The 25,072-nt window shown below is 45.2% G+C and overlaps 1 protein-coding gene across 1 annotated transcript in view; it reads right to left on the bottom strand.

Annotated features, from left to right (window-relative positions):
- Positions 1–25,072, bottom strand: part of ILA (putative protein kinase regulator ILITHYIA) — a 210,060-nt gene that overhangs the window by 15,658 nt on the left and 169,330 nt on the right. The window contains exons 43-44 of the mRNA XM_087395165.1: positions 4,285–4,391; positions 4,148–4,199 (exon numbers count right to left, since the gene is read on the bottom strand). Of these exons, the coding sequence (XP_087251291.1) occupies positions 4,148–4,199; positions 4,285–4,391 (159 nt within the window). The remainder of the gene's footprint in view (positions 1–4,147; positions 4,200–4,284; positions 4,392–25,072) is intronic.

Raw genomic sequence — 25,072 nt, 5'->3', positions numbered from 1 at the left:
AGTTTGGAACTGTAACGATTCCCTCACAGCTCAGCCTGGCAACTTACGAGAGGCCTTTTTTGATCAGGACATCGTCTTCTTTACAGAGACCCATGAGAGCCCAGAGAGAGGCTTGCCGCAGGTGACAGGGTATGCCTGGGAGTCTGTCTTTCGACAGCAGACTAGACGATCAGGAGGAGTCAGAGGATCTGGCAGTGTGGCAGTTCTTTATAGAGAGCATCTCAGATCGATACTCACAGTCATGAGCAGAGACCATCGGGCCAGATATCTTTGGGTACGGATCAGGAGACCCCCCCTGAGAGACTTGTTTATTGCAGTATGCTACTTTCCCCCGAGACAGTCTCGTTATGCCTCAGATGGACCAGGACAGTCACCTTTTGAGGATTTGTCAGCCGATGTATTGGAGTACTCACGCCGCGGAGAGGTCATCCTTTTAGGAGACTTCAACGCGAGGACATCAGACAGACAGGCAGAGATTTTGGACTTTGCTGAGGATCCAGTCTTAGTTCCAGCTGCCCCAGATGAGAGTTTTCCACGCTTATCTTCAGATAGAGGGGTAGAGGTGACAGATCAGGGACATCGCCTATTGGAGCTTCTCTCATCGCACGGCATGGTCATTTATAATGGACTTCGACAGTGGCCGCATTCATCCACAGCCACATGTTTTCCCTTCGCGGGTGGTGGTACGAGCGTCATTGATTACGTCTTGGGTCCCCCGACTTTAATCCCTTTTGTACATAACCTCACAGTCGACCCTTTTATGCCTTCAGCCGATCATGCACGTTTGCACTTTATTCTTACCCAGATTCCTCATGCCCCCCCTTCTAGACATCATGAGCGTCAGCCATACTATGAGGTTCATTTTGACCACCAGTTTGATGATATTTATAGCCAGCACCGGTCTTCTCCGTCCGCACCTTCTCGATGCCCTACCCTCCACACAGGATCGGTGGGACCTTGTACATACCTCCATCTTCTCAGCAGCGCACAAGTCCTTCCCCGTCACTTGCCACACATCCAGTCCTCCACCAGTCGGTCTTGTGCCTTGTAATGGATGGTATGATGAGGAGTGTAAAGAACTCCGCAGGAAGCTTCGCCTTGAGACACAGGAGAAGTCTCCCCTCCTCATTGAGACCAAGAAGAGTTACAAGCGTTTGGTGCGACGCAAAAAGTGCCAATTTCTAGCCCGGAATGAGGAGGAGCTGAGAAGTTTACTTTTCAGCTGTGATTCCAAGGAATTCTGGAAGAAATTCCTTCGCTTGAAATCTCAAACTCCTCTTACAGACCCGCAGGTTTGGCTTGCCTATACTTCCACTTTATATGATATTCCAGACCAGCCACAGATCGACTTATCCCATGTGCCTAGACCCACCTCCTCTGCCTTATTCTCATCCAATAGTGTCCGAGCAGCAGCTCATCGTTTGAAGACTGGGAGAGCTAAGGACCATGATGGATTGCAAGCGGAGTATGTAATCCATGGGATTGATGCCTTAGCTACAGTCCTCTCCCGTCTTTTTAACGAGTCCATTTGTACAGGTCTTCCACCTAGTTGGCTAGAAAATACCATAGTACCCATACACAAGTCGGGGGATCCTTTGGAGGCGTCGAACTACAGGACCATTATGATTGGCCATGTCATGGCCAAGATTTATGCGACCATTCTAGAAGGACATATAAATGACCATGCCGAGGCGACAGGCATGAGAGCTAGAGGGCAGGCAGGATTTCGTGCAGAGCACTCGACTCTAGATCATATCTTCACACTCAGGGCTTTGATTGAGGAGGCGAAGTCACGTAAGCAACGGCTCTATTGTTGCTTCGTGGACTTCAGAAAGGCATTTGACACTGTGCCGCGTTTCAGACTCTTCCAGCGACTTCGTGACTTGGGATTCAATGGGGAGATTCAATGGGCGATCATGGCCTTGTATGAGAGAGTCACAGGTAGAGTCAGGACACGCACGGGCGGGGCTGTCGGCGGAAGTACGCAGTACGATAGGGGTGAAGCAGGGGTGTCCTTTGTCTCCGACACTCTTTGGTCTCTATATCGATGAGTTAGAGATGTACATACAGACGATGGGTGGTACAGGTTCTTTACTGGCAGGATCCACGATACCGATTCTCCTCTATGCAGATGACGTGGTTCTTATTTCTTCCTCCCAGCAGGGTTTACAGGCACATCTCCATGCACTCCACAGCTTTTGTCAGGACAGAGGGTTGTCTGTAAACCTTGGGAAGACCAAAGTCATGGTCTTCAACACGTCATACCAGGTTTATAGGAGAGGCGAGTTCTCTTTCACATTTGATGGGCAGGAGGTGGAGCTAGTTAGGGAGTATACATATTTGGGTGCCACATTTAGAGGTCCAGTCTTCACCATGACGCATGCAGCACGAGATAGGATCAGTAGAGGGTATGCCGCCTTGGCTCTTCTCGAGAGGCAGTGTGCACAGTCACATTTTCAGCATCCCGACACGAAGTCCTTACTTTTCGATACGCTGGTGAGACCTGCAGTCATGTATGCTAGCCCCTTTTGGGCAGGAGATCTCAGGGTTGCAGATTGGAGACGAGTAGAGAGGTTACAGATCATCATGTTCTCCAGATTGATCAGAGCGAAGCCCACGGTACCGCATCAGATTACATTCGCAGAGTTCGGAGCTACACCCCTAGCGCTAGATGCAGCATTTCAGTCAGTTACGTACTTGCATAGGATCAGGGCGCTCGGAGACTCAGCAGCAGGCAGAGCACGATTACCGTGGCTAGCACTGACATCCTCGCAGATGTTAGCGGAGAGAGGTCATACTTTTTGTTGGTACCACACACTCTCCACATGGCTCACCTCGCTGGGCTTGGATATGGATAGGCTGCCACCATTTCGATACAGCATAGATGCCCCTCGCCTCCCTCTCACTCGACATGAGCTCAGCCAGGTTATCAGGGCAGATTTGTTGCAGCTACACACGTTTCGCACTTGGGTTCATCCCACGGAGCTTCCTACGAAGATGGCCACATATCGTGACCATTTTCTCAGGATTTCAGAGGATGGCTTCATCATATCCCCAGGATATATCGGCGTTCATATGTCGCACTCACTCAGGATTGCCTTGGGCCAGCTCAGGGTATCTTCCCACAGATTAGACGTTGAGGCTGGCAGGATGCGTCGTACAGCTACCGGACATAGACCCAGGCGAGAGACTAGGATATGCCCTTGTTGCACTATGGGGGAGTTGGAGACTGAGGAGCACTTTGTTTGCAGATGCCCTTTATATTATGAGATCCGTGGCAGATTTCACTGTTTATTTGGGCACGGATTTGGACCTCTCTCTCGGATTATGGAGTATGAGGATCAGTATTGCTTAGCGTTGTTCATCAGGGAGATCACCAGATACAGAGAGAGATTCCTCAGAGAGCACCGTCGCATCCCTGCCAGAGACCTGGTTATTCATGAGGAGCAGGACGAGGCGCAGGATCATGAGCACAGAGATAGCCCATCTTGCCAGAGAGCACCGATGGTTCCACCCCGAGGATGTACATATGACATGATCCGGCAGCACCGCAGGATGATCTTACACAGAGGCCGTACCCGTCGCTTTATTTCTAGACGACGGAGGATGATGGCAGATTTTCGGAGGAGATTGCTCCATGGAGACTTGGCACGGCCAGCAGCCCATTTGACACTTGCCCAGATCTTCACACTCATAGCAGGAGGCATGGTCAATGGCCATGACTTCCATCATTTCTTTGGATCACAGACCCCTTAGGGAAGACGATGTTCCTCATATTTCATATTTTACATTTTGTATCTAGGCAATTTTGGTACTCTATTTCATTTCATTTTGTATCTAGGATTTTTGTAGCCATTTTTGGCATCTTAGCGGTATTACGATGAGGCCACCTAGTTGGCGCATCGTTGATGATGTATTTTCCTTTCGGATGATTTTGTGTCCCATAGGCCATGTATGGCCTTCCGTGGACCTTTAATAAAATTTCTTTCTTTCTTCTTTCTTTCTCTCTAACACACATACACACATTATGGTTTCTTTGCCTCCATGGTACAAGTGCACCGAATTTCACCTTTCCACTGCACAAGCCATGCATGCATGCAAGATTCACGTATTTATACACACTTAGCAGACAACAACCGATACGCACCTTAAATAGAGTGCTGAAAGCTAATCCTGCTGCTTCTCGTACTTCAGGAACACTGGGAAAACAAATACTTGGTGTCATTAATAAGAATACATTTACAGCATGTCAGAACTAAGAAGCAAAGTACAATGTCACTGTACCTGTCACATAGAGCATCACGAATGGTTGGAATGAGACTACCCATGTAAGTCACAAGCTGGTGTTTTCCCGCACTTGCCATGACTTCACTCAGGCCAATGCAGACACCCTGTATGAGAAGGACAATCTGAGAGGATGCCACATAATCTACAATGTAATAGCACAATAGATTGTCATCCTCTCAAGACACAGCACTAATTGCATCCTTTCACTCCTAGACACTGAGAGTTAAACGGACTACAGTATGAACATATGCAAACAGTTGCACCCCTTTGAAGGACATGTCTCATCCAATTGTGCAAAATTATTAAATCTTAAGCGTTACATTTATTGAGCTTCTGTACTCTGCCGCTGTGTTTCTCATTTCTCCTCACAACACCTTATACCCACGTATCTCTACTGAGGAGACGTTTGCCAATTTTGAACAAGGAACCCTCATTGGAAATGTTATTCATGTTAGTGGCACCCTCCACGTAAATGCTTTATTAACACTCTGATAACGTTCATTCTGAACTGCAGAAAGTTTTTAGTATATTTCAGTCAAATTCGATCCCTGTTGACATCATCTATCTGTTATTTTGATTCTGAGGTGCATAGTGGGCAGGGGGCAAATATGCAGAACCAAATACTTTATCCAGTCAAAGTTACACTGTGTAGTTCCTTCAGATGTTGTAAAAAACCAAAATGCTTCATTATTGACCTTCCCATCAATATCCAGTTGGATTTCATGTGTTTGGATTGCCATGTAATGTAATACCTAACATATTCAATTGCCAGTTGCTTTAATGACACAGTAGAAGATGGAGCTAGATTGACTTTGTAATTCCACCTAAGAACAGAATGTCCCATGAATGCCTCCCACAGAAGCAGGACTTTACAGACATATAAGAATAATCGAGAAGTTCACAATGGCGCATCCAAAGACATTGTCAGGGTCCAAGGAACAGACAATAGTAATACCTCATGGCTAGGACACTCACACTCAGTTTTTCTAACAGAGCAAGTAAAGCTACAGCTCTCTACAAAAAATTTTAATTGATGTATCAGGGGGGCTCAATGTAAGATCTCCCTGAGGATGGATTACAGCCTTCAATACAGGGTTTTGCATACTACACCCTAACTGAACTAATCTGCAGTTTTAAATCTACGTGGATGCATCTGTAAAAATGTACTCCGTATCAGCCAGATGGCAATCTCTCCACTTAATACCAAGTACTGTATATTATTCTGCTGCATAAAGGACTGGGTAAGAAGGTAGCTTCTTGGCGAAATGTGTAATAAATGCTTTTTTATAAGCAGAAGCTAACTAGCCAAACTTCCAGATTGGCCATTAAAACCAAAATAGCCCTGCAAAGCCACAGATTTAATCACAAACTATGTCTTACATTAGTAACCATTCAATCCATTCATTTTTCGCACTTATAGTTGCAACATGGCGACAGAAAGTTTGAAGGTGATGCCAGTCAGATGCACTCGTAGGATTGCAGTGCTGTTATTCTGCTGAATGAATATAAAAAGGGGCAATAAGATTAAGAGGCTAGATTAATCTTTCTCCATCTGAGCACTATATGCACATCACAGAGAACCACAAATAAGGTAACGGGTTGGCAAAACTCACACTAGCTTAAGCTTAGTAAGCACATACTGGCTTAGGATAAGTCTTACATCATGACAATTCAGTCCCATCATTCTTGCATTTTAATTCAAAACAAAACAACTGCACTGTCTGAAGTATCCATGGTTAGATGTCTGCAGGTCTTACGTCAAATGCCACGTCACGGCTGTAAATGTTTAGCAGCCACATCAGCTGGTATGTTTTTTGGACGTGAAGTAAGTTTAAGGGAGATGAAAATATCAAGACTAGACAAATCTGCAATTTATGATTTTATGAGGGAACTTTAAAAGGTTACACCTCCTCGCTCACTGCACAGATACAAGAGTCTCATAACTTGCGCATTGGTCTTATCTAGCTACCATATCTAGCCTTGACTGCATTCCAAACAATGTTCAGGAAACTACAGTCATTCTAACCTCAGTTCTGAAAGTGCATGTTGAGCTCATGTTAAGGCCTCCAGTTGTGCTGATTTTTTCAATACTGTCCTTATTTCAGAGCTTGTAACCTAAGGTGCTTGGATGGCTTCAAATCTTGAATACTGAAGTTATTGCACAATTTGACTTGATCCCAGCAGTCAGAATGTGAGGACAGAGCAGAGCTATGTACATCACTCATACTGTAAAACACTTGCATTATCCACAACACAATAATATTGAAAGTCCAATCGAAGATAAAACCTTAGAATTATCCAACAACCATACAGACCATGGAAATTATCATTCTAACACACCCATTATGATTGAGGCTATTCTGTCAATGATGCAAAGTCACTCCAGAAAATACAGGTATAGCTCAATTTTCAATGAAGCAATACTAAATAACAATAATCCAATGGTAGAACAGTACAGACCTAAGATTCACCATCACTACCCAGGCCAATGTGGAACAAGGCCCCATCTTCCTTGGCCCCCACTCCGTCTTCCTCAAACCTTGGTACCACGGTTTACGATAGACAACATGGAGACGACACATCATGTGCCAAGGTTTTCCAATGATGCTACGCTTCCAAGGGCTTCCAATCAAGCATCGACCCATTTTGCCTTCCATCGAGGCTTGCTTCCAAACTGTGCTGGAGTTCCCGCCATAACAGCTTCAGTCCTTGCGCATGGTGGTGTTCCATGGCTCAGGGTAAGTGCGGACTTCCCAAAGTCCCTGCCTGAGGAGATTCTTGTAGAGACCTTAGACAGTGGAAATTTCAGACAGAGGGTCGAGGTCTCAGGCCTCCTAGGGAAGTGCCTTACATGCAAACAGATGGTTCATCTAGCAAGAGCCTTCCCTCACAATGCCAGTCAACCCTCTCCCCATCCGTAGCCTCATCCAAGACAGCATTGGGAGAGGCGAGAGGATAGAACTCCCGGCACAAATAGACCTCAGCAAGAGTCTCAGACCCTTTGAGCCATCCGAGGGGGTTTGGATTCACATGGACCGCAAGAAGCCTGGCAAGAGTGCTGCAAAGAACTGAAGATACCATACACATCAACGACAGTAGGCAAGCATGAGGCACCCAACAGTGCCCCCTAATTTGGGAGGATAAGGCAGAGAAGGCCCCCTCAACACAACCGCTGACACCTAAGAAGAGGTTTTCTTTGATATTTTGACCATAGTTACCAAGGAACGGGAACGTTCTTAAAAGTTGGGTGTCGGAGCGGGAACTTTCCTGGAAGGGGCAACAGGATCCGTAACGCCGCATCCATAGTTGCACGAAACGGCCGTTTCGTGGCCGGAAACAAAAACGGCGAAACGGAAACGGTGAGAAACGCCGTTTCGTAAAACCTGCTTTGCACTAAACCCTAAAAACGTGATTTCGCCGCCTGGCTTCATCTTTCGCCGCCTCCTGCCCAGTCCACTCCTCCTGTGCATCCTTGCTGCTCTCTCCACCTTCTCTAAGCTCTCTCCATCCCTCCATCCTTTGCTCTTGGACTCTCCATCCCGTTTTTCTTGGACCTCCATCCTCTTCATCCTTTGCTCCATCTTCTCCATCCTGCAAGCTGCAGCTTGGCAGCCTGCTCTCCATACTCCATCCCTCCATCCTTCTTCTCTCCATCCTATCTTTAATCTTACCTGTAACCTCTCCATCCTCCTCCTTCTACCTCTGATCCTCCAGGCTCCTTCCACCTCTCCATCCTCTTTTACCTCTGAGCTCTCCATCCTCCTTCTACCTCTCCATCCTTTCTCACTTGTGACCTCTCCATCCTCCTTCTCACCTCTCCATCCTCCTCAATGCTGAGAGATGCTTATTGGGTCCATGTCTCCCTCCTGGATAGTTATAAAGGAGGCGGTGGCTCCAAGAAGTGGAGATGCAACTATTGCGGCATAAGCAAAACGGCGTCTGTCACACGGGTGAAAGACCATCTAGCAGGTGTTCCCAGCAAGGATGTAGGACCTTGTGAGTTCGTGCCTACTCCAGTGAAAGGTGGCCTAACAGAATGGAAGCGTGTGCGTATGGCAGCCTTGGCTACAAAAAGTGGAGGACAAGGGCTGCAAGATGAAGAAGAGGCTGCTGACACTGAGCCATTGGATGATGCCAGCACATTGGGTTCTGCAAAGAGAAGAAGAGGGGCATCAACTACATCGAGCACGGGTCCTAGTGCTACAAGAATACCCTTGCCACATGGATCAATTAGTGTGGATGCTAGTTCGGGGAAAAGAGGATCACTCCAAAGGTCTAGCATCCAAGCACGCTTGCAAAAGCAAGCAGTGAAGGAGGCCACTAGTGAGCTCACAAAGCTCTTCATACAGTGTGCAATACCCTTTCATGTGGCGAAGACTACACGATGGAGGAAGGCCATGAGAGCCGTAAGCCACATTGGGTATGAATGGGAAGAGCCTACATATGAGGCCTTGCGGACAAGAGAGCTAAGAAGAGAAAGGGAATGTGTGGAAGACCAAATGAAGCCCTTGAAAGAGACTTGGAAAACATATGGATGCACACTCTTATGCGATGGATGGTCAGATGCACACAAGAGGAATGTGTACAATATTTTAGTGTCTTCTTGCAAGGGAACCATGTTCTTGAGAGCCATAGATGCTTCCACTGCAGGTACAGTGATTACAGGGTTGTATATTTGGGAGCATTTACGGGCAACCATTATGGAGATAGGTGTTGAGCATGTGGTGCAGGTGGTGACAGATAATGGCAGCAATTGTGTGTCAATGGGTGCCATGTTAGAAGATGAGTTCCCTAAGATTGTGTGGACACCCTGTGCCTCACATTGCCTTGATCTTTTGATCGAGCACCTAGGGAAGATACCTTGGATTGATGCCATCTTCTCCACAGCCCGCAATATCGTGAAGTTTGTCACGAAGAGACCCAAAGTCCTTAGCATCTATCGGGCTTACAGTGACCTTGAGCTATTGAAACCTCCAGCCACAAGGTTTGCATACATGTTCATAGTGGTGGAGAGGCTTGTGCGAGTGCGCCAGGGGTTGTTGCGCACGGTTGTGTCTCGGGAGTGGGGAGATTGGGATGATAGAGGCCAAGCAAAGTCTATCAAATTTTTTCGCATGATCATGGATGAGTCTAGGTGGAATCAGGCGGAGGCATTAATCAAATCAATTAATCCTATCTACACGGTGCTTCACATCACGGACATGGAGGGAAGCACATTAGGGCTCATGTACAAGTTTATGGACAAGATTGGAGAGGCCCTCAACAGAAACACTTCCCTATTACCTGATAAGTAAGACTTTTTACTTTTGTAATATGTATAATTATTGCAATTACTAAATTGCAATTTGTTATCATGAAGCCTGGAATTTTCAGATATATATTATGTATGTACTATTATCTACTAGTCTATGAATTTTGCATGCATAATGCATTCTAATTTCTTGTGGCATGATTTAGGGTTGAGTCCATCCGTGCTATATGGAATAAGCGGTGGAATTGGTTCCACCGCCCAATCCATGCGGTGGCACATGTATTGCATCCGCTCTGGCGCAGTCAAGAGCAATATGAGAATGATGAGTTGGAGGAGGGGATGCAACAGTATCTACAAAATTGGACGGGTGGTGACTTGGAGATGCAACGAAGAATGGAGAATGAACTTCTATTGTTCCGCAATCACAGCCTCTCCTTTGGTCGACCTACGGCTAGGCTCTGAGAGACACAGTTGCAACCTGTCTCCTGGTGGGAGAAATATGGCAACTGTACTCCTACTTTGGTAAGAGTCTAAGAGACAAGTTCCAACGCCACTAGTTAGAGCTTAGTCGTTAAGTAATTTGAAGTTTTATCTACTACAAATATGTTTAAAGTTATCAAGTTCATGATACTTATCTCTGCTTAATTGGCTTATGGCAGAAACGCCTTGCTATACGTGTTCTCTCACAGGACTGCAGTTCCGATCCTTGTGAGAGGAATTGGAGCACTTGGGCCCTCTTTCACACAAAGAAGAGGAACAGATTGAGCACGGCTCAATTGGAGCGGTTGGTGTTTTGTCATTGCAACCTCCGTCTCCTTGAGTTCGCCGCCAGCTGCCCCGAACCTCGCCAAGTGAATGTAGACAAGGTGGACGTGGAGAAGATGAAGGCCATACCAGATATCCCATGGGAGAAGCTGGACATATACACCATGTTGTATGAGGAGCTGTCAGCACCAGCACACCACACACGATCATACACTCAACCATCTGGAGATGGTGCTAGTACTTCAGTTGCACACGATGGTCCTGATCCTGATGTTGATGATTCTTCTTCAGACAGTGACACAGATGCCTCAAGCTTATCTGAGGACGCAGAGGATGACAACGACGAGGAGTCCATGGATGATGCAGATGATCAGTAGTCCTGCTGCTTTTTTTTATATCATCCATGGGTGCTTTTATTTTAAGTCTTGCATGACTCATGAGTCATGAGTCATGATCATGAAATTTGCGGATCATGAATCATGATCATCTATGGAGTTTGGACATTGGATACTTTCAAGTTTCAAGTTTCAAGTTTCAACTTGTGTGCTAAGTTTAAACTTTAAAGTACTTCAAACTTCTAAATTTCAGATTCTTGTAATGCCAAACTTGTCAGTCATGACTCATGATACATGTTGATTTCAGATTATTGAAGCATCATTCAAGAATTTAGAATCATAGAGGCATGAATGATGCATCATGCATTGATGCTTGAAGGCTGAAGCTTCAAGTATAGATAATTGTAATTTGTATTATGTATGATTTGCACTCTATTGATAATTATATTATGTATAAAAAATAAATTTTTATACATAAATTATATCATATTGCCGTTTCTTCCGTTGCCGTTTCGGCGGGGCCCGGAAACTCCGTTTCGGCTGGTAACTATGGCCGCATCATACATGACACGTCATCAATGACATAAAAATATGCTAGAAAATGAAAGAAACTGACATTTCACACCTTTAAACTTTCCATATAAGCTCTAAAATAGCCATTTGAAACTTTTCAAGAAAGTTTTAAAAAAGGGGAAGCAAGGGGCAGGGGGGGGGGGAGGAGGCTGGTTCCACCTTGCTTCGTGGAACGGTGTTCCAGATATCGGAACGCCGTTCCTTGGTAACTATGCTTTCAACCAACCTGCTCCCCCTAGCACTTCAAGGTTCCTAGCCACTAAGCAAACTCCCTTGGGGCCATGTACAGAGAGATGCCCCCCACTCGTCCATCATCCATCTCACCCTCCCTCCCCCGCTCCCCCACCAGTCACCATGCCACCCTCTTCTTCTCCCCCGGTCCACCCACCCTGTCCCCCTCCACCACATCCCACTCCCCGTTTGGCGCAATCAATGATCACCTTCACCACCCACCCTCCAATCTCCCCCTTCCCTCCCTCCTCCCACAGCTCTGACTTCCACCCCCCTCTCCTCTTCCCACCTCACAACATCCATCCTTTCCTGAGCTTCTTCTCACTCTCGCCACAACTCTGCTACCTAGTCTTTATTCTAATCCCAATTCCAGCCCACCCCATTACGAGACCAAGACATAGCTCCCATAGTGCCAGTGCACAAGATCCCCCCCCCCCACCATTTTCTCTCGATCCTAGGATCAAAGCCTCACCCACAGCAGCCCCTCCTGAGAGTTTTGATGGTCGGGCCCCTAGAACTATCTCAATCTCCTATATGATTATCACACCGCACTGAAGATGTCAGTCTTGATCTTGTAGTCTCGAAAGGGGGGCTCTATTCGAGTAGTAGTTGGCAGCACTTCCCATCCATTCTGAGACATTAATTTCACAGCCACAAGACAAGTACCGTTTCCTCTTTGACTCTATGATGCAAGATCAGATGTTCCACACGATGTAGGAGTGGTTAGGCCATGGGAAGGAGCTTTGGATCACCCATGGATGTACTGTTTTTCTCAAGAGACAAATGAGGCATGGGTTTAGCTGCTGTTGTCATCCGATTGGGGGCCGCATGACCAGCTTTGACAAGTTACACACAAGCCATTGAACTAGCGCACAAGCAAGCTCAGAGTGGAGACCTCCTTGATGATGTTTGCACTTGAGCTAGTCATGCCTTTGGCATGCTATCGCACACACATAGCCTACTCCACATCCAAACCCCCACCCAAGTCCAAAAAACCACGACTGTCACACATACTTCCACTCACACGAAGGCCTTGTTTGCCACACCTCACATCAAGTCGTGTATTGCACAAATAAATGAGGCATCCAATAGCCTGGCTGTAAAGTGTGGCATCCACTGATTCACCTGCATCATACATAGTATGCTTCAGCCCACGCTCCATGGGAGTGGCTATAGGCTTACAATCTTGCATGTTGAACCTATCCAAGAGCTTTTACACATACTTAGATTGAGACATAACAATGCCACACTTGTCTTGTATGAACTGAATCCCCAAATAGAAATTTAACATGCCCAAATCTGTCATGTCAAAATTCAGATTTAAATTTAGCCTTGAAATCTGCAATTATTTTCTTATTTGACCCTGTGACCATCATGTCATCTACATAAAGAATGATGACCAAAATTTTGTTGAAGAAGTGAAAGGAAAGCATGAAGCTGAACACAAAACAAGAAATGCTTCCTTATGGAATGAAGAAAGGTGAGGTCCATATGTAGGCACCTCCACCAAGCTCCACAATCATCTCCTCAATCATCTCCTCAATCAGCTCCTAGAATATCTCAATCATCCTATGTGGCATCTACCACCACCTAACAGTGCTTATGGGCACCTAACTGTGCCTCTAGCACACACACATAGAACCCAAGGTGTGCCTTGGGCATACACCTTGAGATATCCCATCAAACCCCCCCTCAAGGGAATGCCTCAGGCTATGTCAAGGATACATCTAGTCACATAGTGTCTCAAGCCATCTCATGGTGGTCAAGGATAAATCTATGGCTAGGATCTCATGCTAGCAAGGGTTCCCAAGGGTGTGAAGTCAAACAAAGGGATACATAAGACCTTCCAATGGTTATCTCCCCTGCATGTACGTGCACACGTCTGCAAGAGGTACCATGGAGCAAAACACATACACATGGCCTACATCATATGGTAACCAAAGGTGTTTACAAAGAACACAATAGTTTATTCCCTTCATTTTGGAGGACTATCCAGGCAGAGTACCTTGACTCAACATAAAAGAGAGATCTGGAGCATATATGGAGATGGTTCAAAAAGCATAATCATCATAGGAGGCCTCATCTTGTGGAGACACATCAACTGAAAATAAATTGACAGTTTTTGGTTTTGTAGTTGCTTCCTTTTTTGCCTTACAAAACTTTTCATGGTGATTGTTTTTGCCACAATATTTACAAGGATTGATCTTGAAGCAATCTTTTGAGAGGTGATTAGTCTTCCCACAATGTTTGCAAGGTTGAAACTTGCCCATTTGAGTTTTTATGGCATAGGCTGTGTCATTGCCTCTCCGCAGTTCCTTGTGCCTTTCTCCTTCTTGAAGAGCAGTAATAAGACCTTCAAGAGTAGGATTAGGAAGATTTTTCAATGTGGAAACAACATGATCATAATCTTCAGGCATACTTTTAAGCAATACTGCCATTTTATCATCTGTAGTGATTGAAGAGTTGATAGAAGCAAGTTCAGTCATGAGACTCCGCATGTGATTGACATGGGCAGCCAAGGGAGTACCACTAGCCATCTTCAATTCAAAGAAAGCAATCTTAAGTGACAATTTTGAGATGTGAGAGCTAGCACCAAAAATAATATCAAGCTTCTGCCAAGCTTCTGAAGGAGACTCCAAATTAGAAATGGGATGAATATAGTCATCTCCTAAGCCAAGAGCAATAATGCCATAGGCTTTCTCCTCTCTAGCAGGATCTCATGCCAGGGGTGTAGGAGTTGAGGATTCTCCAGCATTAGAGGCTGTTGAAGAAGAAGTTGAAGCAGGTTTGACAAGCCCCTAGAGGTTTTCCCTCATCAATGCAAACTTAACTTTCATCTGCCATGTGTGAAAGCCTTTACCATTCAACTTATCAATATTCAAGAAGGTAGCCATGAGAGGGTCTAACCCAAAATGGGCAGTGTCTACTCTCTTACAAGGCTAGAAAAAGTTGAAAAGCTTCAAAGTACAAGCATTTAGTGTAGCAAAGACTTGTAACCAAATTCCATAAAAATCATAATGAAAATGATACTTCAACTTGCATGCTTTATAGAGGTGGCTAAATGAAAGTATTCCAAGCAAATCTAGGTATAGCAACCTAAAGGAAAGTTGTAGCCACAATTGTACTGATGCTATTCAACACTTTAAAACATCATAAATGCCAAAGTAGCATCTAATGTAGCACCAAACTCACAACATTGTCAAAACTGTCCAAAACAGAGGCCTGATCTTGGAGGGCTTGTATCTCTCTTTCAAAGCAAAGAAAAGAGGGCTTTCTAGGTAGAGATAAAGCTGGTATACTAGAGAAGAGCCACTGAAGAGGAAAGGCGAAATGCCGCGTCACGTCGCCATAGCCAGGAGCTTGATTGTCGACTGGTTTTTCGTATGTTTCTCCCTCCTTGGTACACCATTTCACTTCAAATCTGGACAGGGGCTAGCTCATGATGTTGTGCAAGCGTGGCTCAGATGAATTTCAAAATGGTTGCTCCAACAAGTCGTATTGCACGAAATGGCGTCAGGAAGAAGGCGGCTGTTGCACGGGTTTGTGGGCACCATTGCCTAATTGCTCTAACGTGGAAGGTCGCCCATACGAAGGGTCTCTCCAGCCAGGACTCTGGGAATGGTTGCTTGTAGGTAGAGAACTCAGCCCTCCGAGTGGTTGGGCAGAAAGGGGCAAAATGGAGAGAAAGGTGAAGAAGAAGAAGAAGATGATGATGATGATGATGACATGGCATAACTGGGCTCAAGGAGGATCATAGTGCTCTGATACCATGTTGAAGAAGTGAAAGGAAAGCATGAAGCTGAACACAAAACAAGAGAATGCTTGCTTATGGAATGAAGAAAGGTGAGGTCCATATGTAGGCACCTCTACATGAGCCACCAAGCTCCACAATCATCTCCTCAATCATCTCCTCAATCAGCTCCTAGAATCTCTCAATCATCCTATGTGGCATCTACCACCAGCTAACAGTGCTTATGGGCACCTAACTATGCCTCTAGCACACACACATAGAAACCAAGGTATGCCTGGGGCATACATCTTGAGATATCCCATCAAATTTCCCCCCCATCCTTCTTGATGTAGAGGGTGCTTTCCCTGGGACTATTGTGTAACCCTACTTGCAAGGAGGGCATCAATCTTAGTATACCATGCACGTAGGGCTTGTTTCAGCCCATATAAATCTTTATTCAGCTTGCAAACTTGAAACACATTACCCGAAAGTTCAAAACCAGGAGGTTGTTTGACAAACTTCTTCCTACAAGTCCCCATTAGGGAAAGCTGTTTTTATGTCCAACTGATGGATATTCCAAACAAAATTTGCAGCCATGGCAATAACTGACCTGATGGTGGTCATCCGAGATGTAGGAGCAAAAGTCTCCTCATAATCTGTGCCCTTTTTTTTAGCATAGCCTTTGGGGACCAGCCGTGCCTTGTACCTTTCAATGGATCCATCTAGCTTCCTTTTCACTTTGAAAACCCATTTAGTACCAATGACATGTTTCCCTGGTGGCAAATCCACAACATCCCAAGTCTGATTTTTCTCAATGGACTGCATTCATTGTGCATGGCATTCATCCAATGCACACATTATCCTTGGCTTCTTCAAAAGAGTCAAGTTCTTCTTTATCAAGAACAATACCTGCATAAGTTGTCTCAATTGAAAGAGCCCCCCCTACGTGCCTTACTGCACTACAAGCCCTGCCAAGCAAAGGTGCCTCAAGTCTACTCTCCTTGAGAGTGTGTAGCAACTTATTCGGAACTATTTTGGCTGCATGTATCTCTTGAATCTCTTGCCTGACAACTTCATCCACGCCCTGTGGAGGAACAAAATCAGCATGTGACTAAATCGAGGCATGTGGACCAAGAGTGGATTGCTGTAAATTCTGATTTTCAGCATGAACTTCAGCTGGGGAACCAAAAGCTAGGAAGCATCCCCTCAACAACATCATATGAAGACAAAAATCTTGCGAGTGGCAGGATTGTAGAGACGATAGCCTTTGCTTTGTGCACTATACCCAACAAAGACACACTTAAGTGCCTTATCTGACAACTTATGTCGAAACTCCACAGGCACGTGGACATATGCAACACAACCAAAAACTCTAATAACGGTATCCACTTAAGGATTTCTCCCATGCCAAGCCTCATAGGGAGAGATTGTCTTACCAAGGATACATCCCTCACATGCATGAAGAGGAGGTGACTCCAAAGGAGGCAATGCATCAACCATAGCATGCTTCTGGAGTGTCATCAAGCTGCCATAGCTCATGCGCCCATATCTAGCATGCCATAACTCCGCATTCTACATGGCAGCAGTGGGGTGCTAACTGAAAGTGCAAGATCGGATCTTTTCTCATAAATATCAAGTTGAAAAAGAAAGTGCCAAACAATATCAAAGCATAGTCATTCTCTTTGTCTCGGACTGCACACTTGGCATCATCAAATATGACCTGAAATCCTCCTCGATTGAGAGACGACATTGAAAGTAAATTCTTCTTTATAGTTGGCACATAAAGAACATCAGTAATTCTGAAATCTATGCCCTCTGTGGAGGTGAGTGTCACCACAATGTAAATATCCTAAGACAGTTGACCATTTATTTTATCATAATTAAAGAGTTTTATATGTGTTAATTATGATCAAAGAGTTCTTTTAATGGTCAAAGAATTGACTACGGTCAAAGACACTCGACTCTAGTCAAGAAAACCTGACTTCGGTCGGGGAGACTTGGTTTATTACCAAGAGGGTTAACTACGGTTAACCAGAGAACCACAGAGCTGACTACGGTCAAAGAGTGTTGACTTCGATCAACGAGACTTGGCATGCGCCAAGAGGGTTAACCACGGTTAACCAAAATGTGCCAACTTCAGTTGGAGAGTTGTGCCAACTTCGGTTGGAGAGACTTGGCTATAATTAAGGCACCTCGATCCTTGGTCAAAGCTCCTTAATTATGATCAAGAGTGTTGACTCCGGTCAACCAGAGAATAAATATATTTTTTTATATTTGTTTGGGTGTGCACGTGTATTCAATGGGGACGCCCACCGTGACTAGAATTAGTCCACAGTGTGTTATTTGCATGCAAAGCGCTAACAATTAATGGGTGCCATGGTGGTACGCTTTAATTAATTGTTGTAGGTACTAGAAAGAGTTATTTTTCCTAAGCGCTACGGGATCCTAACAAGCATCTAGGAGGCAGCTCGCGTGACCAAGTGCTTCGAAGACTCCAAAGTGGCCCTTAGTGGCATGTAATAGGACTTAGTCTAGATTTTAGACAAGTGGCATGTTGCCATTTTGAAATGAGCTTGAAGCTCTTGTAATGGATCATTCACGTTGGATTTTGTATCAGGCAGCTCAATGCTGAATTGTTGTAACAGATTCTCTTCAAGAAATAAAATACCTTCGAGGGGGTCCAGCACCGACATGTTGTCCTGGGCCCTAGCAGTGTGTAGAGAGAGAGAGAGAGAGAGCTCTTATGAGTATTTCTGCAGATAATTACGAGCGTGAACATCCATGAGAGAGAGCAAGCAATTACAGTGAGTATGATGTCACCCACTCCACACACTGAATAAGAAGAATTATTTGCACATGCCACCTTCTTTTTAGCGGGTGGTGCATGCAGAGATGCAAAAAGACTCTTCCTTGAATTGATGTGCTTGGAAGCACCACTATCAAAATACCAAGTGTTCAATGTCTCATTGACACAGAAAGAGCATGCATCCTTTGAGGGGTCATAGCTGCAAGTCAAGAAACCATACGAGTCATCCTCAAGAGTGGCTGTACTATCTGAACTAGCCATTGGAAAATTCTGAAATGCAAGACAAAAAGGCATAATGCTCTTGCACAAAGTTGGCTGTAACATCCCCTACTTCATGTGCACTAGGAGCTAATGCATATGAGACAGCCAAACCCGAATCCTTTTTCTTCTCCTTAGCTATTCACTTGTTGCATTCACCAATGTAGTGACCCAACTTCTTGTAGTAGTGACAAATGCCCTTCCTCTTAGGCTTCTCTGCATCACCTTTAGCCTTATGAGAGGGCTCTCCTGAATCAGCCTTATGCTGATGTGTGGGCTGATTTCCATGTTGCTTTTGCTGCCCTTTCCCTTTGGGCCTGAACTTTGAAAGCATGGCATGCTCACCAGCCTGAGTTGCCATGTTCTTTCTATAGGATCAGATAGAAGAGAGAGAGAGTGCAGTAAGCAAAGAGTCCTAGTAGAATAGCCATCACGTCAAATCTTAGATGATCAAAAACATACAAGTACAAAGTACTTGTACCTAGACCTAGGACTAAGTGGTCCTATGTGGCCTAAAAGGCACCTACACTACAAGTGCCTACACTTATGCCTACAAGGCACATACCATGGCCTATAGGGCATCACTAGAACCACCAGAAGATGGCCTACAAACCCCCCTCCATGGGATGGGCTAAAGTACTCTGGAAATGTCTCAGAATACCTGGTAGTTTCTGGTCAAGGTGGCACATGTTCATCCAAAAGGATATAGCCACCTATGAATGTACAAGGGATGTCAGATCATGTAACAAAGGGAACCAAGTGTAAAGCCTGTCGGAAGACTTCGAACTTGGGACGAGGAAGTGCCTTTGTAAACATATATGCTATGTTGTCCTCTGTGGGAAGATAGGACAACTCTATGTCTCCTGCTGACAACCGCTCCCGAACATAATGATAGTGAACTTCAATATGCTTGGTACGTGTTACACTCTAGCCGAGGTAGCATGACCTCGGAAGAATCAATCGACATTTCCCTTAAAGGATCTATCTTTGTAATATATTTGTTTGCGCTTCATGTAAATGATCGGGAGGGAATTAATGTCAAGGTCCTAGGTGAGGGTTGATAGCACCAGACTAGGTAGATCTAAGGCTAAGGGCGTAATGCGAAGATTGTGCCTAGGGGCCTATCTAGGGAGATGGGGCTTGTTGAGGCTAGAGTGAGAAGAGAAGGATTTTCATGTATGTTTTAGTGAGCGGAATTTCTCTGTCTGCTCGTTAGCTTTAGCAAGGTTGGCTGGGAGGATATCCATGGTGCTGCTCCTGTGATCTGCAGTAGGAATAGATAGTAAAAGTCTTTACATTTCATATCAAAGCCCAAGGCTACGAATTGGAGGGAACTGCACGATGATGACGAACGGGATGAGTAAGGCAGCGTGAGCTTGAGGTGCAAGCCGCCCTGGTGGCTGACGACGGATAGGCGTGGAGCGTAGGTGGCAAGTCGACCGCTTGTGACCTTCACGTGATGGACAGATGGGATCGAATAACGGGCGACGACGAACTTGAAGGGGGCTACCCGTGATGACGGGTCGCTGTTGGTGGTCCTCCCGCACCGCTATCAGGACTTTGCATGGGATGAGTGAAGTGCATGGAGCGGACAATAGGCGTGGAAAGGAAGGGATCGACTCCATGTGACGGACAGACCGTAATGAAGTTGCTGACGATGCCCGTGATCTATGATGGACAGAAGGTTTGTTGACAACCTTCCCGCTGTCGAGTCGTTGCTGGAGCGTGGCGATCCCGTAAGGCAGTGATGAAATGCAAGGTAGATGACGCACTTGACGAAACGCACGGGTGGTGATTCGTGATCGCCCCTATACTATTCGTCAAACACATTGCAGGCTTGGAACGCAGAGGTAACGCAGAACGGTCTGGCTAGCCCGTGATCTGCTTCCTTGGCACACATACGCTCAGAAATCTCCAACGCCACGCAGCTTGCTCGTAAGCCGTGACTGGGGCGATGCTCAAGTAACACTCTTGGACGTAGATTTGGCGCACGAGCGCAGGGCCTTGAACAGTGTAGGCAAGGATAAGAGGCCACGCAAACACAAATCCGTATCGAGGGAAATCCAAGGCTGTGACTGTAGACTGTTGGCGGGATCTGCATGGAACCAAGAAGTGGTGAAATCGTTGATGACCAAGGAGCTCTCTTTGACCTCCATTAGTTTCGTGTTGTTTTTTTTTCTCGATTTAGTCGGGTGATGCTCTACTTTAATAGACAGGATCTCGTGAGTGATCAGCCTGCATGAGGCTTTGATGTTGTAGCAGGGACAGATTATGCTTGTGGTTGTGCCTATGTGCTACAGTTTGAGTTTGTTTGCAGGAGCTTCCCTAGGATAGGGAAAAGCGCCATTTGGGATATATGCCTGTGTCAAATGCCTAGTCAGTGTGCATGTGGGATTGCAGAAATTCCCTAGTATAGGGAATTGTGTCAGACTATTAGTACACTGAATTGTGTCAGCTTGTAAATACAGCTTTCTAGCGGTGTTTTTTTTTTTTTTCAATCAAAACAAAACAAAACAAAACAAAGCAAAACACCCATTGAACTAAATGGAAGCAGAAGAAGGGGCTTCCAGGAGGAACCCTAGTGAATCAGGAGTCCGGCCGACCCAGCAGGTGTCGTGCCCGGTAGCTCACATTTTATCTGGCAGGATTGCATTGCTGGAGGATGCCTTGCAACAGTTGTTAGCGCAGCAATTACAGGCCAATGCAGGGCAGTTCGAACTTAGGAGAGCGATACACCATATGTCTGTCAGACCTTCTCGAGAGGAATACACTGATAAGTTTCGAGAGAGTGTAATGAAGGTTGACGAACCCCTGCCTCAATCAATCCAAGTGAAAGATTTCATATTTGGATTGAATGATCGAATAAAAATGGAAGTTCGGGCTAAGTACGCGAACACGTTAGATGATGCAATAGCTATAGCCCTGAACTATGAAGATGCGTCTTGCGAGGTGAGAAAGATGTACCTCAGGGACCGTTGGTTTCTGTGATGGAAATCCGAAAAGCTCAAGTAGAGTTTTTATTCCTTTGCACAGCATCGGTAGAGCCGGTTGATGATTCTTCGGCTAGCACTGATGTTACGCAAAGTGGTGAGATGGCCAAGTTGGCTAATCTTATAACAAAGGAGTTCTCTGAATGTTTTAGGGATGAACTACCTTATGGGTTACCTCCAGAGCGGAAAGTTCAGCATAAGATTGAACTAATCCCGGGGGCAGAACCTGTAAATAGACCTCCCTATAGAATGAGTTTTACCGAAGAGACGGAGGTGCGTAGACAACTGGAAGAATACCTCAAGTTGGGGCAGATTCAACCAAGTTTCTCACCTTTTGCTTCGCCACTGATATTAAAGAAGGAAAAGGATGAGACGTTTCGCCTCTTTATAGATTACAGAGCATTAAATAATATCACTGTTAAGCACAAGTATCCAATGGCTCGGATTGATGATTTGTTAGATGCATTACATGGAGCCGTGATTTTCAGCAAGATAGATCTTAAGTGTGGCTACCATCAGATCCGGATTAGAGCCGAGGATGTGCATAAAACCGCTTTTAGAAGCAGGTTTGGTCATTATGAGTTTTTGGTAATGCCCTTCGGACTTACCAATGCTCCAGCGACATTCGTCATGCTTATGAACGATTTACTACGTCCGTATATCGGAAAGTTCGTAATACATTTTATTGACGATATCTTGATATTCAGTAAAAGTATTACTGAGCATCGTGAACACTTAGGGATAGTGTTCAATACTTTGAGGAAAGCCAGTCTTTATGTAAATAAAAAGAAAACTATACTGTGTATGGTTAGGCTTGAATATTTAGGGTTCATAATTACTCCACAGGGGGTAGAAATGGATCCGAAGAAAGTGGCTACGATACTAACTCGGCCAATCCCTCAGAGTCTGACCGCGTTGCGATCATTCTTGGGATTTGTCCAATTTTATAGAAGGCATATCAAAGGATATTCCAAAATAGTATCGCCAATGACTGATCTGACCTCAGATAAAGTGCCTTTTATTTGGGGACAGACTCAACAAGAAAGTTTTAACACCATAAAACAAGCTGTGGTCACAGGACCGGTGTTAAAAATAGTTGATTCCCAGAAACCGTTGTTCCCAGAAACCGATGCAAGTGGCATTGCGCTAGGAGCAGTTCTCCTTCAAGAGAAAAGGCCAGTAGCCTTTGAAAGCAAGAAGCTTTCTCCCTCTCAAAGAAATTGGCCAACTCATGAATTAGAGTTGTATGCTGTTATCCATGCTTTGAAAACATGGAGGCATTATTTATATGGTTCAGAGTTTTATGTGGATGTGGATCATGATACTCTAAAACATTTTTGTAAACAGCCTGACTTGAGGGGCCGCCAAGCTAGGCGGGCAGAGCTCATGCAGGAGTTTAATCTAACGATTCGGTACCGAAGAGGAAAAGATAATAAGGTTGCTGATGCGTTGTCTCGCATTATGCACAACCTGAGTTTCACGGTATTAGAGAGTGCTCTAATGACCGAGATTAGAGAAACTCAAAAAGTGGACGAGTTTGTCCAGAGCTTATGGCCTAAGGCTCATGTGTTAAAACCCGGGGAAAATGAAAAGGATGACCTGGCATCCGAAAAGGCCAAACTTATGCAAGATATACCATAAGGGATGGTATGCTAGTTAGAAATGGCAAGGTTGTAGTACCTGGTCAGAATGATCTCAGGCAGAGAGTCATTCGACAGTGCCATGATAGCCCATGTGCGGGACATCCAGGGGTCGAGAAGACCTATGATCTTGAGAAGCGAGATTTCTTTTGGCCAAAGATGAAAAAGCATATTCATGAATATGTGACACGGTGTTTCTCGTGTCAGGTAAGCAAGGCCGAGCGGGTGAAGCCACCCGGACTTTCACAGCTCTTGGAGATACCACTAAGTAAGTGGGAGAGCATTTCCATGGACTTTATTGTAGGACTGCCTACAACACAAGGAGGGTATGATTCTATCCTTATGGTGGTTGATCGTCTAACCAAGATGGCTCACTTCATTCCGACTAGAGAGACTGTTAGTGCCCCGCAAGTGGCGGATTTATTCATTAGACATATATTTCGTCTGCATGGATTGCCTAGATCCATAGTGTCAGACAGAGATGTCAGATTTACCGGTAATTTTTTAACAACGGTATTTGAGACACTAAGGACTGAGTTGGGAATGAGTAGTGGGAATCATCCTGAGACGGATGGTCAGACACAGAGAGTCAACCAGACTTTAGAGGATATGTTCAGGGCATATGTGTCATTGAGGCAACATACATGGGACAAGTGGTTGCCATTGTTGGAGTTTGCCTACAATGATAGAAAACATTCCTCTACCGGATTCAGTCCGTTTGAGCTGAACTATGGTTATAGACCAGCAAATCTAGCTATAGTTGGAGTACCTCAGAAAGTGCCTAGTGCCGCGAACTTTGTAGTTCAGATGCGGGAGATGCTAGCACTTGCAAGAGCTAATATCCGCCAGGCTATGGATAGAGCCAAGGTGTATGCGGATGAAAACCGGTCTATAAGAGTATTTAAGGAAGGAGAAAAAGTTTTTCTCAGAGTTCCTTCGCACTCGAAGTCGTTGACTTCAGGAGAGTGTGCTAAGTTATCACCTCGATACTGTGGGCCGTGGTTAATTCTAAAGAGAATAGGCAAGGTAGCCTATAAATTAGAATTGCCACACGGGTGTAAGGTGCACCCGGTTTTTCATGTTTCGCGCTTAAGGAAATTTTTACATACAGGTGACTCACTAATCGAAGGTGTGGTTTTGTTTCAGGAGATAGAGGATAATGCGAGGCGCAAACCAACAAGAATCCTGGACCGAGAAACAATGCAAATACGAAATCGGAAGATACCCACGGTGTTGGTTGCATGGCATGGTCAGCCTCTATCTGAAGCTACCTAGAAATCCGTATACCAGTTGCGGAGAGTGTTCCCGGATTTTATCATCGAGGACGCTGATGTCTGAAGAGGGAAGGAAATGTTACGCTCTAGCCGAGGTAGCATGACCTCGGAAGAATCAGTAGTCATTTCCCTTAAAGGATCTATCTTTGTAATATATTTGTTTGCGCTTCATGTAAATGATCGGGAGGGAATTAATGTCAAGGTCCTAGGTGAGGGTTGATAGCACCAGAGTAGGTAGATCTAAGGCTAAGGGCCTAATGCGAAGATTGTGCCTAGGGGCAAAGGATTTAATGCATCCCAAGAGAGGGGTGAAATGTTGCATTAGGAAGGCCTATATGGATGACATGTGGCATCTAGATCTATCTAGGGAGATGGGGCTTGTTGAGGCTAGAGTGAGAAGAGAAGGATTTTCACGTATGTTTTTGTGAGCGGAATTTCTCTGTCTGCTCGTTAGCTTCAGCAAGGTTGGCTGGGAGGATATCCATGGTGCTGCTCCCGTGATCTGCAGTAGGAATAGATTGTAAAAGTCTTTACAGTACGCGCATGAAACACTGGATTACGCGCAATGGCCAAAGCACTGGCTGTCAGTGTAGACAATAGTGGAGGATGTCTGGCAAATACCAAGATCTGTAAGTAACTGTCGAAACCAAACACACTCTACTGTAGCGGTGAAAGCTGCCCTGTACTAGATGTGGCAACTATTGGTTGCTTCTTGTTGAGCCAAGAGATACATGAAATGCCAAGCAAAAAACAATTGCCAGTATGTGACACTCTGGTGTTGGAACATCCTGCCCAGTCACTATCCATGTAAGCATGCATGGTAAGTGAACCCTGATCACCATCTGATCACCATAGAAGAGGGCTAAATCCTGAGTGCCTCTGAGATAGCTCTCTTCACTACCTGCCAATGCTGTGAACTGGGCATGTGCATG

The sequence above is a fragment of the Dipteris shenzhenensis genome, chromosome 24 (assembly GCF_047967505.1).
Source record: "Dipteris shenzhenensis isolate YYH24624 ecotype China chromosome 24, Dip_SZ_1.0, whole genome shotgun sequence".
Lineage (NCBI taxonomy): Eukaryota > Viridiplantae > Streptophyta > Polypodiopsida > Gleicheniales > Dipteridaceae > Dipteris > Dipteris shenzhenensis.
Note: the sequence above shows the minus strand (reverse complement) of the source record. Positions and strands in the feature narration are given on the sequence as shown.